The sequence below is a fragment of the Orcinus orca genome, chromosome 2, assembly GCF_937001465.1.
Source record: "Orcinus orca chromosome 2, mOrcOrc1.1, whole genome shotgun sequence".
NCBI classification, from domain to species: Eukaryota; Metazoa; Chordata; class Mammalia; order Artiodactyla; family Delphinidae; genus Orcinus; species Orcinus orca.
The window spans coordinates 20834065-20852702 of NC_064560.1; the positions used below are offsets into that span (position 1 = coordinate 20834065).

The window sequence follows — 18638 nt, forward strand, 5'->3', positions numbered from 1 at the left end:
GAGAGTCAAGATAAAATGCTGGCGAGTGTGCCCCAAGAATCCAAACTGTAACATCTGTCCCACCAAACGCTGCCAAAGAGACTGAAGGTCACCGTTCATACGAGACCTTGGGATGCTATTCTGGGAGCCGGGCACCTGGCACAGACGCCTTTGAAAGACCTGCGTCCTACTGGAGCCCTGACTTGTATGCAGTGTGTTCTCTGTTTTCCTTTTCCCATCCGTGACTGTGAGTGGCTTTCACCTGTGATGCAAATGATGAAGAATACAAGGGTGTGTCCTTAAAATCAACACAGAGAACTTCTCCTTGACCTACCTCAAGGTAGGTCGGGGCACCTCTCAGGAGGTGTGACCAGATTGTCTCAAGGATTGAAACCTCCTCAGCATTGTTTTCCTCTCCTTCCCAAAGGGTAACAGAAGTTCACGGCTAGTCAACTGGGTTACTGGCTTCTTTCCAAGACCAAGGGTGAGGGGGCTCAACTCATGGGACTCAGGGAGCAGTGAGCACCGGTGAGAAAACAGTAAGGGTTATGAACCTCCAAACTGCCTAACGAAGAAGCAGAAGCTGGGTTTTTTGTTTTTTTTTTTTAGCTCAAATCTATTAATCCAGCTCTAATCAGACTGAAATATCAAGTTGGGTAGAGGAAGATGAGCACGAAAGAGCATGTATCAACTGTATACAAACCCAGCTGATGGGAGTTCTTCTTCAAGAGCTAGTCAGTTGCCTGTGCTAAACACAAACAGCACAAGGTGTGTGTGGCAGGCCCAGAGGAAGCCTGGTGGTTTTCCTCTCGCATCGCATGTTCTCCTTCTGGGTCGCCTTTTCTGTTCGGGTCTAATACACCGTCAGCTGGTGTTGCACCAAACTCTTCTTCCTCTGGGCACCTCCCGTCCTGTCCCACCTGCTTCCCTTCCTGCCTGGCTCCTCTCTCCACTCTCGACTGCTTCTTTGGCCAACTTCGGGAAAGGCTGGCCATGGGTTTCATTTTATGTAGCCACAAGTGACCCTGTGCGTACAGACTGCTACCTAGGATGTTTGAGGATTAGGAATAAGCCCAAATGTGAAAGATGTCTCCAGATTTGTAAGAAGTATGGATGGAAAACAAGAACTCACTCAAGAGGAAATCTCACAATGACTCTGTAGGGCAGATGACCTTCCTTTTAAGCCTCCCAAACTGTGGAAACGTACAGGTACACCAAGGTACACACAGCACCTCTTATTAGGAGACAGTCTACTCTACCCTAGCGTTCGGGTGGTGGTTACACTTTGTCTCTCAGGCTTATCAAGAGAAACAGCAGAGCAAGCACTCTGCTTTCCTGGGAAGGCATTTCAAGTCCACGAATGATGAAGCAGCAGGGATTCTACGAGACTATGGTTCCTGTGAGGTGGGGCCGGGCTGCCGAGTATTACAGATTAACTCTTTGTGGCAGAAATCGCTCTTCTTGCTTCAGAATAGAACTAGGCTTAAGACAGCACCCACTCCGCTCGTCCCCTTCCAGTCTGGGATGCATGAATTCTGTGTAAGTCTCATTCATGGGAGATTTTCCGGCAGGTCTTCGAGTGTTGATGGGATAGAAAAATACAGGTGCCTGGAAACATGGATGCTGGAGAACAAAGGATCCCCTCCTCTGGCCAGTGACCTCTCGATCTCCTTCTTCACCTGTCCTGGACAGTCATGTCATCCTGAGGCACCCAGGACTCAGATGAGCAAACAGATCAATTCAGCACAGACCAGAGGCGTGTGTGCACACACATCCAGAGCATCTTAAAGGGAACTGCGATAGATTCCCAGAGCAGCACGGGTGAGGCTTGCTCCTACCAGTGAGTAAGCATCAAACTTTACATACTATGCAAATGCATCATCCGGGGATCTAGTTTAGACGCAGTTCTGGGGCGGGGCTAGAGCGCATTTCTGACACGTTCCCAGATGATGGCCATGCCACTGGTTGATGGACCACACTTTGAGTAGCAAGGCTACGCTGTACTTGTGGGAGGATAACCAGCCCGTAAGGGTGATCCCAGGCATCCGGATGGACAGTGGAAGGAGGAAACAGTTAATCGCCACCACCCGTCCCTGGGGGCTGAAGATGATTCATTCTCCCAGCTTCGGTTCTCAAATCTGCCCGTCGCTGGGAGAACTTTAAAAACACTGATGCTGGGCTCCCCGCTTTGAGAGATTCTTACTCAATTTGCCTGAGGTGTGGCCTGGGCATGTGTAGTTTCAAAAGCTCCCCGGGAGGATGTGCTGTGCAGCCAGGGTTACAAATCACTGCCCCAGCTGTAGATGCAAATGGACTTAAAGGTTAAGGACTTTCCTTTTTCTTCTTCCATTCTTTATAAATTCATCTCATTCATCTATCATTTTAGGTAAATGGCCAGGAAGAATATTATCTAATCTGTCTGGGTCTTTCTCAGAGAATGGAAAGGAGAAAAGGAATTGCCTGTTCAGTCACCTCACATCACAGACTGTAATCCACGGACAGACTGGTAATCTGGGTTCTGAATTTCTGACTCTTTAAAATGTTTTTAGCATCATCTTGGAGAGGAGTTCTGGGGACACGAGGTGCTGAAAAGAACAACGGGGGCAGAGCTGGGAGACATGAGTTGTCCCACGTCCACCGCCAAGCGTCTGTGTGACCTTCCTAACCTCTCTGGGCTTCAGTTTCCTCGACCATAAAGTGAGGGGGTTGGACGGTGTTGTTTCTAAAAACACTTATGATCAGATCTGGTCTATTTTCCTCCACATGCCCTGTGTTCCTCTGCTGACCCAGAGAACAACAGTCAAATAAACAGAAACCGACTGAAATTCGCCACGGATTTCCTAGGTTTGTGGCTCTTACTTTTATTTTCCTTACTAATGATGGTTTTTGTCAATGACCTCCAGGGGTTTTATGTGGCAACTCTGACTCAGGAGAGATTTAAGTAACTTGGTGATCGAGATTCTCTGCTAAATGACTCAACAGTATCTGTGAGATATTTTTAGGGGCTGTGATTATAGTTAATGCCTCCATGAGCAGAAGAAATGTAAGCTAGAACTCACCGAAATCTGGGCTAACATTCCTCTTCCTCTTTAAATGATAGCTTATAAATATTAGTAAACCATAAACCAGGTATTAGCAATGGATGAAGATGACAAGGAGAAGCTCACCTGAGATTAGCTGCCAGCTGTCTTTCCCATCTAACCTGCTCTAGCTCAGGTGGAAGAGGGAAATTATTAGCCATAAGAGATATTCACTGATTTGTCACAGAGATTTTCTCGAATAGCCACAGCTACTTAAACTTCCTTGGGTTGAGAGTGACGGACTTCGAGTTGAAAAGGCAACCAGAGTGAGAAAACAAAACTCACTGTCTAATTATTTACCTAGTATTGTATCATTAACACGATATCATTAACATGATATCATTAACATATCATTAACATGAGCTCAGCCATATATAAAAGCCCTTGGCACTGTGCCCAAGACGGAGTGGTCAATAAATGTTCACTATTACTATGCTTTTTATTAATTGAACATTGATTATTTGGTTGAAATTATCTAAATTCTGAAAGCCAATGAAAAATATCAGGCACATAGACAAAAGGTTTACTCAACCAAAATTTGCTAGAAACCTACTCCTCCTGGGGTTCTAACAACTACGGGTCTGACTTTACACCTAAGATGTAGGACATAGGCAAGGACACCAATGAATTTTCTCTTTCCTAATCCACACAACTTGTTGACCGTTCATCAAATGTACCCTGGACCCCATATGCCGCTTAATGTGAAACATCTGGCACAGTTTCCTGGCATGTATTTAAATATCAACATATGCTCTTCTGAAGAAATGACGATACCGTCTATGTATGGGCAAGTGCATAACACGTGGAATTGGACAGCCTGAAACATACCCCGTGGACCTTCCAGGGATGGAGGTGAGTTTCCAGGGAACCTGTTCTCTTTGCTCTTACATGGTCCTTCCTGTCCCTGATGGAGGACAGTAACGTAGAAATATCGGGGGCCTAGAGAGCATAGAACTCCTGGTCTCAGAACACCACGTGTCCAGGGTCACACGCTCCCATGACCAAGACAGCAGCAGAGGTGACAGAAGTCTAAGCCTGTACAGTCATCCACTTAGCCACACTCTTACCAACACAGAAATCACAGCGTGATGACTGGACAGAATTAACCACATAAACTGCCCTAATATCTTCAACGATCCTTCAGCCTTTGATCCTAACTTGCCTCTTGACAAAGGATGAGCACAGAGCAGATGACTGGATGGGGACAGAGAGAGAAGGACATCTGAGCCCCCCGGACCCATGGCAAAGCACCCGCTGACCTAGTCTCCCTGCCCTCAACTTGCCGTGGCCAAGAAGACAGCAGTGATTGTTCGGTGAGGCTGCTCAGGGAGGATGTACAACCCCATCCGTGGCGTTTGCTGCATATTTAAGTGCCCTTGTGTGTGTGGGGGGGAGTCTGGTCCCTCGTTTTCAGAAGCAGAGGATTCAGATGCCTGGACGGTTTTGCAGACTTCACCCTCCACCCCAGACCCTGGCTCCTCATGCATAAAGTAAGAGGGTAAGTCTGATTACTCCATAAAGGCCCCCAGGTCTCCTCGGGGCCGCAGGGTGGGGGGAGGGAGGCTGGGCTGGAACCCCTCCGAGTTGCTTCCCACGGCTACAGCCTGCTGCCTCATGCTTTGGGCGGCACGTAATAGGGTTTATGCTTAATCTTCGGAGATGAGCCCAGGCCCCCACCTTCTCTCCCCGCTTGGACGTGGAGCCCGGAGATGGGGGGAGGGCGGAGAGGCCAGCTGGATGGAGACAGGACATTAGAATGCAGATTACGGATTGGGACCAAGAGCCTGGGGATGCAGATAAAGAAGAGAACCCTAATAACCTGAATGTTAATGAGCTGATGTTGGTAAAGCTACACTCCTCTGAAGAAAAGTGTTGCATTTATAATCATTTTGCAAAGTGGTTGCTCTTACCATAACGACTGCCTCTGATCTGCGGCTCCCTCTTAGAGGGCCTGGTGCCAGTCACCTGGTACCCGGGTTACCAGCAAACCCTGCCTCGCCTGCCCACTGTTTCAGGGGACCTTGGAGCCCCAACTCGCGGCAACAGGACCGACTTGCAGATAGGGCGCCTGGCCGGCTGCTGGGGAGGGAAAGCCCGGGCCCAGGCACTCTGGCCCTTAGGTGAGATCTCCGTGCGGCATGGCTAGCAGGAGAGCTGAGGCTTCAGATCTGTTTCCAGGACGGTTGCACAGGGAGCCACGGTGGTCATCCGGAGCTTATCAGTGAAGCCATGGACGGGAACACACTTCCCGCTGGAGGTCCCCTGAAACGGGGCTTAGGACCTGTACGCCTCTGCCCCGACCAGAGGGGGGCAAAGTCTACAGGTGCCAGAGATGTTGGTCTGAATCTGACTGTCAGCTCCCGGTTACCAGCTGTACAACCCTGGACAAGTGACTCCCTTTCTCTGAGTTTCAGCTTCCTCACCAGCAAAGGGGCTGGATGACACACGCCTCGTGGAGCAGCGGTGACAATGCAAAGTATACATCCCGAGAGCCTCCCTCGGGGGCCTGAGACCTGGGCCGCTGACAAAGCGTCGTCACCTTGTGCTGATTTTCCCTGTTACGCTGTGTTGGCCCCTTGAGTCGCGCACCCTGCTCCCTCCGAGGCGCGGAGCACCAGGCCACAGTCCCCTGCCGGGAGGCCGAGCTTTTGGGGAGGCTGACCGACTGTGACCTCTAATTCTACTTTTGTCACTGCTGTGCCAGGGGAGGGCAGAGAAGCCAATTTAATCTTCTGGAGCCTCTGTGTCCTCCGTATAACAAGGTGAATGCTATCGATACATCACCCAAAATGCTTTTAGGAGGGAAAACAAATAAACAACAGAAAGCCATCTACAAACACAGGCTCACTTATCCATGTGGACGGGCGACAGTGGCCAAACAGATAAAGGAAATCCACCGGCAACCCTGGAGCCTCGTTAGGCTGAACTCCCTTGTGAAACCAAGGCCGGAAGCAAGGAATCAGACCGACTTGATGGCATTCACTGCCTCCCCTTTCCTTTCTCTGTTCCCTGGCGGAAGAATCATGACTGCTGAGCTCCCTGCTGGTTCTCAACCAGAGGGCAGAGGGAAGCAGACGTGCCGAGAATCTCAAAGGGCAGCGTCACACCTTGGACGGTCCACATGTGTCCGTACCAAGTCCTCTACAGTCACTAAGCCGCACCTGAAGCGAGTCAAGTCAGAGACATCTATCTACCTCCCGCCTACCTATTTACTTACCTATCCATCTAGATAGGTTTTCTTCAATTCAATAGGCCACCAATGTAGCCAATGCACAGAAGGCCAAGAACGCTTTCTCAAAACTGGGAAGGACTCTAAGAATCATTCCAGTCCAACCACTTCCTTTCTTTGAAGGAAGAAAGGACGGACTCTTGAGTGTTCTGAAGTGCTGGTGGAGGAAGGGGTGGCAGCGCGAATATGCGTTCTGAGTACTGATGGGAGGTATCGACGGCCAGGAGCAATAAAGAGGACAAAAGAGAACAGCGGTCATAGTGCCCCTTTCTGCAGCCTCCCACAGGTGCTGACTCTTCATCCTTTCATCTCGGTGACTTGTGGGTAGTGAGAGCAGGAATGATAGGGTCCTAAAATACTGCTTTACTCTCAGAAGAACTTTAATAGCTTATGTCTGAATCCTAATGATGCTTCCTGAGCACCTGTGTACTGTGACGGTCCATGGCTACAACAAGCAGAGGACACATGAAGCTTCTGTCCCTGCCCCCCTCCCTCCCAGTGGCTGGTCTGCTTCCCTTGCGCCCAAACAGACCGGATCCGGCCCAGCAGTGGAGCTCCAAGGCTCCCTCTTATGCCGGCCTCCCTGGCTCCAGCTCAGCCACTCTCTCTTTCTTGGTGGCTGGGGAAGGACCTTGGGGCTCCTGGCCGAACTCTCTCCACACCTCCCCACGTCATACACTTTTTGGTGGCCCAGAGTTGGAGGCTCTGAACTGGCCAGCCCACTTCCACTGGACAGTCTCCTGAGCTGGGCTCAGCTCACACGTGAGAGTCAAGCTCTGTCTGCACGCTACTCATACTTTGGGTGATGCATTCTCACGGAGACTGCATACTCTAAAGACAGAATTTGGACCCTTTTCCAACTTTATTTTTTTAAAAATTCCCCCTTTCATCTGACTGTCATAATCCTTTCCTCTGCGATTCCATCCAGACCTTTAGTCAAATTCATGGCTTTTCCCCACATTCTTCTCTTGAATGAAATCTTATCAACCTGGTGGGAAATGAGATCTGTGTAAGTGAACCAAATATTCCCAACCGAATCTTGACATACCACAGAGGGATGGTAAACTCTGAACTCTTAACTATGACTTAATTTTGCCGTTGTGCCATCCATCCCCTCGTGCCTTCACTTGTGACTGTGAGAGACCAACATTCCTTAAGCCATGACACAGGTGACAATGCGCATCTGGCCAGGCGCCCGTGCTAGGTCACACGCGGGCTGGCTCTGATAAGCCCTCAGAACCGTCCTATTAATTAAGTTGGTATTTGAGACTATGTTGCTTGCAAAACAAAACTGGAAGGCCTTCCACTCAGTTCTGTTACCAGAAAGGGGTGCAGCTGCTCCTCGTTTAACCCTGGGCTGCCCACCTCAGCCATTTTCAACTCACCACCACTAAGGACCCCGCATGAGTCTTCTCCCTTAGGCTTCCTTGTCTTGAGAGGGCCATATTTTAAAAGTAACTGGTTTTTCATTTTATACCTCAAACTGGTTTTTCATTGTATACCTCTTATATCAAAGCCATACATCAGTAAGTGCCAATCAAAGTTACTGAACTGTCTGCCAGTCCAAAGCAGAGGTGCCCACTATTCGGGTGGCATCGTAAAACTTTACGGTGGGTGAAATGGACAGTTTCCAACTGCCTTTTTAAAAAAAAAATTGTATTGGAGTAAAGTTGATTTACAGTGTTGTGTTAGTTTCTGCGGTACAGCAAAGTGAATCAGTTATACATATACATATATCCACTCTTTGTAAAATTCTTTTCCCATACAGGTCATTACAGAGTACTGATTATAGAGTTTCCTGTGCTCTACAGTAGGTCCTTATTAGTGATCTATTTTATATATGCCAACGGCCTCTTATGAAGTACTAAAATATACTTTTTCAGATCCCCTGGGATTGGCCAGCAGACTGGGAAGCACCAGGCCACGGATTTCTTCCTCCCTCCAACTTTCTCGGGTCTAAACCAACGAGCTGACCAGCAATCCTGCCACACCTGGCTGAGACCTATTTGGGGCCGGTTCTACACCCTAAGCCCTTCTTCACACTGGCCTGGCTCCGCAGGTGGGTAGGGGCTTCTGCGCCCACCCCTCCCAGGAGCTCCTCCACGGCCGCACGGTGGCGCTCTCCACCACAGGCCTTTAAAAAGTCATCTTAACAGCAAAGTAAGTTTACGTTTGTTTAGCTTGTATTTCTGCAGGACTGAGTATTAGGGTAAAAGAACACAGGCACCGCAGGGAAATAGCTGCTTCGGGGCAGTCCTATAAGGCCAAATATTTCAGCCGTGGCCAAATTCTGCAAAGGTAAATCTGAAGAATGTACACCCAAATCAAGGTGTCCTGATTTCTTCCCCACCAAATACACTTTATCTGTTGGGCTGCTACCCAAGAAGACTTCATGCCTACAGAAACTGTCAAGTGGAAACAACGTCTTACAAGCCCATTTTTTTCAGGGGCTCAGAAAGCTTTACATACATTATCTCATTCAGCACCTACTCGTCTCTTAAGAAGGTGGAAAGGCAGGGATTACCACCATTAAATGACAGTTGTCAGGTGTCCTCACACATGCGCTATGAATCAGCCATGATCCTGAATCGAAGCAAAAACCAACCAACCTGCCAACGTGAAGAATTACACAGTTCATGAAGTCAAAGGTCAGAAAGGTGACTACACTGCAATGAAGAGTATGTGGGCAGGCCAAACACAAAATGAGATTTTCTGCTATGTCTTCCTGGATTTATTTGACTGAATTGATATCCACATGTGGACGTGTGTGAATGTTTACCTATCCTGTAGGTATACAGAGATATACGTAATATATAGATCTCTATACGTGAAACAAACCATCATTATATACACATGGAATCACAAATCTACACGTATCTTACATTTTGGAGCGTTCGGGCAAAATGATCATTTTTGGAATAAAACTTGACTCCTCTACAAGTATTTTATTCAACTAACTCCCTCAGGCATTAAATAACCAAGAGTTATTTATTAAACATCAAACATCCATAAGCACACTGCTGGCTTTGTTTTTTGAAGATTTAGTTATAAATATCACGGTAGCTACTGTAGTCCCCAGCACGTAGGATGGCGCCTGGCAAAGCACAAAAATGCAGTAAATATTTGCCGAATGAAGGTATGAATATCTGTATGTCCTACACGGCACGTGAGTTTGAGGACTCAAATCTGTTCGGAACGATGTTTTGACTTTTATTTTTCCTAACAATCTTTAAAAATTTTTTAATGATTTAAAAAAAAAATTTTCGTTTGATTAAAAAAAATTGAAGTATAGTTGATTTACAATGTTAAGGGAGGGAAGGACTGGGAGTTTGGGATTAGCAGAGGTAAACTATTATATATAGGATGGATAAACAACAAGGTCCTACTGTATAGCACAGGGAACTACATTCAATATCCTATGATAAACCATAATGGAAAAGAATATAAAAAGAAGAATGTCGGGCTTCCCTGGTGGCGCAGTGGTTGAGAGTCCGCCTGCCGATGCAGGGGACACGGGTTCGTGCCCCGGTCCGGGAAGATCCCACATGCCGCGGAGCGGCTGGGCCCGTGAGCCATGGCCGCTGAGCCTGCGCGTCCGGAGCCTGTGCTCCGCAACGGGAGAGGCCACGGCAGTGAGAGGCCCGCGTACCGCAAAAAAAAAAAAAAAAAAAAAAAAAATGAAGAATGTCTATATGGGTATAACTGAGTCACTCTGTTGTACAGTAGAGATGGGCACAACACTGTAAATCAACCAACAATTTTAAATAAAAGGAGCCTGAGGAAAAACACTTCTTTTTGATTCAAATGGGATGGTTCGGGGGAAATTTCCATGACATGAAGAGATGGGGTTTGAGAGATTTTTATGACAGAAATAATAATGATGATGATAATGATAAAATAATCATCATGGCTCTGAGAACAAAGGCATTAAATACATATTAATAATCAGAAGAGGTGGTTCAGAGTAAGTGAGTACCTCAAAAAGCATTACAATGGGCAAACTGAATTTGGTCCCAGTGAGAGCCTTTGCTGTTCTGCTGAAAGAAATTAAGCCCTAGCATTCCTCTCTTAGAGGACACAGGGGAACCATTCCATGGAGAGTTGTGTTAAAGGCTGCCGGGGAGGACTGCCGACCCACACAGGGCCAGCCAGGAAGGGGGTCATTCACGTCATGTGGGTGAACACACGTGGCCCAAGAGGCCATTTTATTTACAGCTTCTTCCTGCTGGATCAGGCCCATTTGTCTTTATCTCTCAAGTCTATGTGTCGTTCCCATCTGCCACTGTTAACACGGAGCGCTCTAAACAAATGTGCTCTTAGGGCTGTAACTCCTTAATATAAAGTGCATTTAATAAAACTGGTAGTGACTCTAAAAAGAAAGGAGGAAGGCAGACTCGGAGAAAATGGCTGGAAGAAATTTGCAGTTAATATTTTACAAGACATTTGGATTCTGATTCTTCCTTGCTGTTAAAATTTAAGAGCTTTTTCAAACCTGTATTCCTCTCTGTTACTACATCCTTAATTAAATTAATTTATACGGTGAATGCTCTAACGATACTGCTGGAGACTTTCAATGAAAAAGCCTTATTGCTAGAGACAATGTGTGTGAAGACCTTGAAAAAAAGAATGGCATAAGGCCTAGTGCTGTCACTGGCACAGGGCTATTTGGCCCTGACATCTGATTACTGAAGAGATCGTGGTAGTTTTCCCGTGCCTCCGCTGAGGTCGTTATTTTATTTTTTAATTAAGCTAAATTAGGTCAGTGAGAACAAAATGAATCTTGCAAGTTGCCTTCACAAGGGTTTTCTCTCTCGGAAACACAGTGGCAGACGATGATGTTTCTACTGAATAATTCTACCAGTGAGGTGGTGCCTGCCTGAAACCCTAAACAAAGGAAGCTATCTCTTAGCCTGATTGGCTACGTCGTCAAAGGACGGGCAATCAAGATTTGTCCAAGAACGCAAATGGCTCAGCTGTGGAGCAAGTCTACCCAGTTGGTAGCAAGGCCAATGGTTCATCAGGCTCTGCTTTCTGTGCAGACACGGTCACAGACTCACTAGGGATCTCAAGGGCGCGCGTGTGACCGTATAGCTTTGCCGCCTGGCACACGGCAGGCACCGATTATCATGAGTGATTTGTTAACCTAATGAAGTGTCAGTAATAAATTAGGCGCCGTGCCTAAGGTTTGATCTGTTGCATATGTGTCAAACCACTATCTGTAGAGCAGAGCATGATCAAACCAGGGGAAGGACCTCCCCACCCTCCGAAGCTCATTTCTTGCTCCCTGTGTTGAGCTCCTGAATTTTCTCCCTTAATTTCTAATAGTGTATTTCTAGGATTTATGTTGAGCACTTCAGAGGATATAAGACCCAGCGTCTTTCTCAGTCACGTGGTAAGAGACAGGCTTGAGAAATGTGTCCTTAATGCCTTTGCACTGCTAAGTAAGGCCCAGATGCTTTGCCCTATACCTCACCACAGAAAGGGTCTCTATAATCCATACATGACATGGGAGGAAGGGTGCCTTTATACAAAAATCTGAGAGCAGACACATCCAACTGCATAAATGAACATCCCATCAGGTGTTCTTCCTCTCCCACACTAACCAAGTTCTTTGTTTCTCTCAAGAACGATAGTCTCTCAACATTCACCAAGTTTGGTTCCGTGATGAAAAGTTCCATTATGACAAAACATATCAACTGCAAAAGAAAATTAAATAGGGAAAAAAACCTCCAACCAAACACCCAGCACTATTTGATCTTGTTTTAAACAGAGAGTTGTGGACACTTTAGAAAGAAAGGCAGCAAGTGCATTTTTAATGGATTTTATCCACAGGAGAAATGATTACAACCAGAAAAGCTTTAAAGTGTCAGCTGGTGATGCATTTTTCTTTATCCCTTTTATTTTTATTCAGAAAGAAATTGAAGGCATATGGCAAAGTGCATCATTAATTTCTTATTAATTTCATAATATGAAGGCAACCAGTTAAAATAGTAGTGTTACAACTTTAAATTACCGAACTCACTTGGTATTTAATGAGAGATTTAGCACAGCAGGGATTCTGTTAAATTAAGTTGTTCCTTCACATCACAGTGGGAAAACAGGTGTATATTGGTTTAGAATTATGGAAATGTTGACTAATTCCAAGGCTTGTAATCAAACAGAAAGGCACCCTGTAATATTTTTTTCCCCAAGAATATGCATTAATCTTTTATCTGGTCCCTTTTCTTCCTGCCCACCAAAGCTCCCAGCTGATAGGAAACCACTTTCATGTTCTTCCTGGAGCTGTTAAGGGTGATGCTGATCAGATAAAGCAATACATAAATGCAAGATGTGGAACTCTGTTCCCATGCGCCTAATTTGAAATGGCAGATGTAGCAATACTGTGCGCACTGTGAAGGCTAGGAGCTTACAAATCAGACCTGACTTCTCAAAATTTTCATTTAACCCACCTCAAGTAATTGGGCATCGGAAATTGAACTGGATAAAAAGAAAGCCGAAAACAATCCACAAACCATCTTTTCCAACCCCAGATTTCTTGTCCTTAATAATGGGTTTCCAAAATCACCAGCCCTGACTTCTGCATGCAGAATTTTTAAGGCGAAAAAGAGACATGGGCAACATTTTTTTTTTTTTAATACAGAAGATGCTATTTGTTTGCAGAGAAAAGGGTCAGAGTAAGATGTCCCAAACGGGAGCAAACTCATCAGTCATTTGTAGGTTTTCCAACACGGCCCATTCATCAGATTACTTCTGGGTTTCTAGCGAGCATCTTCACGTATGAAAATTGCATGTTAAGAGCTATGTCCCTCTCCTAGTGGAGGTGATGAACTCAAATTAACCAAGCTCTGCATTAATTTAAAAATAGGATGTGATGTGCCTCGATACACCCTAAATACTAAGTAACAATTTATCATCAAGTAATATTTGTAAACATACCTCGAAGGGATTTTGTGCACTAATTACTGTAAAGTATTTCTTTCTAGAAGAAGGGATACCAAGTGGGTTTTGGGGTGGATTTGGAGCCTGGGAAATAAAAAAAAAATTTTTCTACCATTGCCAGTAAATATTTAACTTGGTTGCTTCGTTCAATAATGTAACCTAACGCTGCAACCTCCTAGAATTTACGTTGGAAAAATTCCATTTATACAGAGAATGAAGCTGAAATGATACTTAAAAAATCATTAGGCAAAGCACTTAGACCCAGTAAAATCTCCGTTACTAAAAATCACCTTAGAAGTTTCAGGGAGAAGTAGTTAAATTGAATTGGGAGGGAGAATTCTGGTATCACACTTGCTTTTCTGAACCACTGTCTCTCTGATTTGCTCGCACAAAAAGGGGAAAACCAAAGTGGTGTGATTTGAGACCAAGGTTCATAACTTATTACTTTTTGGTTATTACGAAGCTAATGTTTTGAAAACCTTCTACTGACTGCCTTGTCACTAAAACATTATACAATTTTCAATTGCGCTAAGGTGGTGAATTAAACAAATGCTATCTTTTCTGGGGGTGACAGGGTATCAAATGACTTGTGTACATAGGTTAGCACGACAGATGAATGATAAAAAGTTAGAATTATACGCTGAAAACATTAGGGACATCAAGTTATCTTTCTTTTACTATTATCAAACCAGGTTTCAATAAAATCATTAACATAGCACTGATTACCAGAGGTTCTTCACTATCACCTACACAAATCATTATGCTATTAAACTAACTCATCCCTGACATTTGAGTCAACAGGGAAGATATCCCGACAGCACAGAGAAATTTATACCAGCATACACTAGATAAAACTGTCCCAGCCCCCAGGAAATCATGTATTCTGATGAAGTAGCTATAGCCCACATCAGTTCATTTCTAGTGAATGGTACCAAGCATCCAAAAGTACTGGGAAGGAAATGGAAAAAAATTGTAAGCTTTGTATTTTCTGTTCTCTATCGACATGAAGCCGCAAATTGGGCATTAAAACATTGACTTTGTTAACCACCATTGACTGTTTAGAAACCATTAGGAGGTTGAATATTACGGCTGTGCAGGGTACATTTTTGTCCTTTCAAAAGAAAAATCTAAGGACTAAATTTGAAAAGAGGCTCCTGGTGAGTAAAAGCTTTTCCTTTTCCATTTGCTCCTCTCGTGCGTGTGTGTGTGTGGAGTTTCCCCCCGTTTTGAAATTGCAGCCCACCCAGTCCTCTTTTCTGCCACTGCGAGCCAGTGGGGTCACTCTGATTTTCTAACCAGGGGACATACGCTCTGAGAGGTCTTTCTGTCAGCGGTAATGCCAGCGTTTCTTGAGGGGCTGGCCAGCTGCTCTGGCTGCTGCAGGGGGGACGGGAGGTGGGGTCAGCACACCCTCCTCAAAAGCCCAAAGTCATTTTTGGCACTAAGAGCCCATCACTAGAAACTTCAGTTGAAAGGACCATTTTCAAGCAATAAAGTGATTTTGGTACAAAAGTAAACCGACTCACCCCAGGTAAAGTTTTAATATTGTGCAGTGCATTCTGGGCCTCAAGTGCAGCTTTTCTTGTATAAAATGTTACGAAACAACAACCTACAGAGAGAAATGAAAAGGTTTTAGAAATTTCTGTGAATGCTTTGCTTCGATATCATGGAGACTGGGGCGAACGAGTCATCTACTTAAAAGGATGCACAATTTAAAAATAAAGTGCACGGGAACAGTAATAACAGCTCAAGCGTTTACACAGCGCCTTTCATCCTAAATCATATTTATTAGCTTCTCCCCACTTTGGGGAGTCAATTCCGAACTGTGCACCAGCTACGGGGAATCCAGCTGCTCAGGAACGAGGGCGGGAGGTGGCGGGTGGGTTGATAGTGGGACTGGCGGTGCACCCACGGCACCCAGCGAAGTGCTTAATCACAAGCAAAATGGCAAAAACTTACATCGACTATCATTTTCTTAAAGAATATCTCTAGAACGTCACCCTTTGAAAACACTTTCTCAACTCTGAGGTTTAGACAGCTGGATGATAAGCTCCCCAGGAGCTGGGATTGTGCTTTATTCTTTTTAACTTCCACCACAGTACATAAAGCAAAATTCCATACATGAAACACGCAGTGTTTGTTCGCTGAAATGAAAGACTCTATTTTAACCAGTTGAGAAAGTACGCTATGATGCAGTGGGCATATGCTGAAACACGTTTGCAGACTCTGTCCCGTATACTAAATATGGCTGTGGTATGTCAACTGGTAACCTCTTGACTCCTCGTTTCTCAGAGCTGATGGGAGTCCAGGCTGAAGGCCCCTCCAAGAGAGACCGGCATGTACCCTCTTCCCACCCAACTCCCTCCACGAAAGAAAATGGTCTTGAAAACTGTTTACATTCCTTCTGCATTCTAAAGGATGGCTGACCCCTTCTTCAACCTGTATCTAAATACACTGGTTAACATACGTGGTTAGACCAGAGGAAGATACCGGTTAATTATCTATTAATTAGCATATAGTTTCTTAGCACAATCAGGCTTAGAAACAAGGGAAAAAAACTTTGGAAATTAAAAAAAAAAAAAGATGCTGCCTCTGACCTGGGCTGCCTTGGATGAGTTGGGTTGAAAAAAAAAGCAGAGAGATGCAGTCACCCAGATTGTACATATTTCACCCTGGTCCTTATCCTAATGCTTGGAGAGGTGGAGAGAGCCTTGAGAGGTCCTCAAACGCCAAGTACAGCAAGTGGCATGAGAGAAATTCACAGCACTAAGGCGTCAACATTAGCTCTATTCAGGGGAATGACGTAAGTGAGACCAAGAACAGAAGAAACGTGGCACAGCTGGAGAGCAGGAAGTTGGCACCACAAACCGTCAAAGGTTCAAAATCATACACGGGCATCTACTTTTCAAAACGAAACTCATTCAAAGGAAGAAAGTAAAGTACAGTACCATCCATACAACATTCCAAAATGCATACGCTTCCTCCTTATCTGGAAAAAGGAAACTTGGACCCTTGTTGTCAAATACTTGGTTTCACTGGAGTCTACTGAGATTAAATATGTAAGACCTCCACCTCCTGGACAAAGGAGAGTATGATCATAGCTCCTCGGCATTTAAAAAACTCCATGCCTCCAAGGATCAGAAGAAACTCTTAAAGTCTATCATTTGCATGATGGAGGGATACGAAAATTATGAAGTATCTTTAAAGAATCACAGACAGACAGAGTGTTCCTTTTTATATGAGCTTCCCACTTCAGCTATTTGAGTTCTTTGACCAGAGTTCATTTGGCCATACTGCCAGGTGGTAGATTTTTTTCCTGAACTGATCAAACTAATGTGTGATTTCCAGCTTCAATGGCATAACCTAGGCCCAGAAAAGCTATAGGAATTGCTTCAAATCAAGGAATGATTTTAAACAGCAGAGTCAAGTCCCAGCTTCCAGTATCCATCGTAATCACTTTAAGAGGAAGAAAAATTATATTCCCCCAGGCTTGATACAGAAAGAACAGGGAAAGAAAACCATGACGCAAAAGAATATTTAAAAAGAGAATGTCTAACTGAATCACTGCTGTACAGCAGAAATTAATACAACATTGTAAATCAACTCTACTTCAGTAAACTTAAAAAGAAAAGAAAAGAGAAACAGGGAAAGACATCATCTCTGTCTTCCAAAAGCTTCTAACAACCAGACTTTGAGTAAGTTCTCCTTTCTCTCTCCTGGGCTTATGGGGTTGGCTTCTGGGTAAGAAAGCAATGAGGATGCTCTGAACTTCCACTTCAATATCGAAGCTACAAAATCTGATGCTTTCAAGCAGGTAGATTTTGAGGGTGTGATACTTAAAAAATAGAAGATTTCGGATGCAGTAGAAGTCACAAGGCAGTTTGCATGCCTGGAAAGAAGGCAATTAAGGAAGAATGATCTCAGCAGAAGGAAAACAAATGCCAGTCTGGCCACGCTCAGAGCTAAGAAGGAAAAGTTGAGGTCGGCCTAAAAGAACAGTGTAATGACAAGGGGAACGGAAACTGTGAATGACACATGATAAGATAAAAGCAACGAAGAATAAAGATGATGTAAACTGAAGGAATCTTGTTGTTGGGCCACTGTGGACCCAACACATAGCGGTCTCAGGAATAAAGAATCCCTTCCTGCCTTAAACACCCAAACAAAATCCCTACCACTTCCCACGGCCTGAAATTCCACTGGGAAGGTGCAGTTCATTTGCTATTTAAGTATTAAAATGCTACCCTTGAGGAAGGTAATAGGTAACTGTTCCTAGCTATTTACACCTTGAATTTGGCAACTTCAAGTGTTTCCCTCTTGAACAAGGTTCCTAGTGAACAGAAGGTGGTTTCTGTGCTTGTTTTGTTTTGCTTTGAGAAAGGGCAAGTTTGAAGCTGATGTCTGAGCAGCGTGGGATGGGGGTGAAGAGGGGCAAGAATGCAGTGAGGAGTCTTAATGGACAGAAGGGAGATGGAAAGATATTCCAAATCTCCAACTCTTTCCAATTTCATCCAGGGTCCACTCTGCCTATGTAACCGACGAGGTGAAATCAGGGATTTGTCACTACAGATCCTCTTTGAACCGTGCATAGCTTTGAACTCTTTTACTCTAGTCCCATCTAAACAAAGACCTTGGAAGAACATGCCCCTCGAAGCTCCAGTTCTAGTTGTAATACACAGAAGAGCATCCTGGACACCACTGGTGATACGCCTAAGCCCTCACTGCTCACTGACCCCCAACCCAAAAGCTCAGCTCCATGCTTGGCGAGCGAACTTGGGACCTTTGAAGGAGGTATCCCACCTCCAGGTGGGCAGAGACCCAAGGCTCAGTGAGTAGAGCTCGGGCTGAATTTCGGCCCCGACTTGTAGCCTCAGCTGGGCACCCTCATGCAATGAACCACTCGCACCAACATGGGGGATCTGGGGGAATCTCACCCCAAGACTTCTTTTGGTTTCACACATTCGGTTCCTGAATGACTCAGTGGAAACTAACTTACTTCCTCTAGACCTGAGTTACTTTAGCTGCATCACCCCTAAAGCAGTGAATAAAAACCAGGTCTGGGGACTTCCCTGGTGGCGCACTGGTTAAGAATCCGCCTGCCAATGCAGGGGACACGGGTTGGAGCCCTGGTCCAGGAAGATCCCACATGCCGTGGAGCAACTAAGCCCATGTGCCACAACTACTGAGCCTGCTCTCTAGAGCCCACGAGCCACAACTACTGAGCCCTCGTGCCACAACTACTGAAGCCTGCGTGCCTAGAGCCCGTGCTCTGCAACAAGAGAAGCCACCACAATGAGAAGCACACGCACTGCAATGAAGAGTAGCCTCCGCTCCTACTTGCCTCAACTAGAGAAAGCCTGTGTGCAGCAACAAAGACGCAATGCAGCCAAAAATAAATAAATAAAATAAAT

The 18638-nt window shown here is 45.3% G+C and overlaps 1 protein-coding gene across 11 annotated transcripts in view; it reads right to left on the reverse strand.

Annotated features, from left to right (window-relative positions):
• Positions 1 to 18638, reverse strand: part of CELF2 (CUGBP Elav-like family member 2) — an 830917-nt gene that overhangs the window by 102560 nt on the left and 709719 nt on the right. For 10 of the 11 annotated variants that reach the window (XM_033439192.2, XM_049705739.1, XM_012535222.3 and 7 more), the window contains one exon: positions 14754 to 14836. The exons of the other annotated variant lie outside the window; for it this stretch is intronic. In XM_033439192.2, coding sequence (XP_033295083.1) covers positions 14754 to 14836 — 83 coding nt within the window. The remainder of the gene's footprint in view (positions 1 to 14753; positions 14837 to 18638) is intronic. 11 annotated transcript variants of the gene reach the window in all.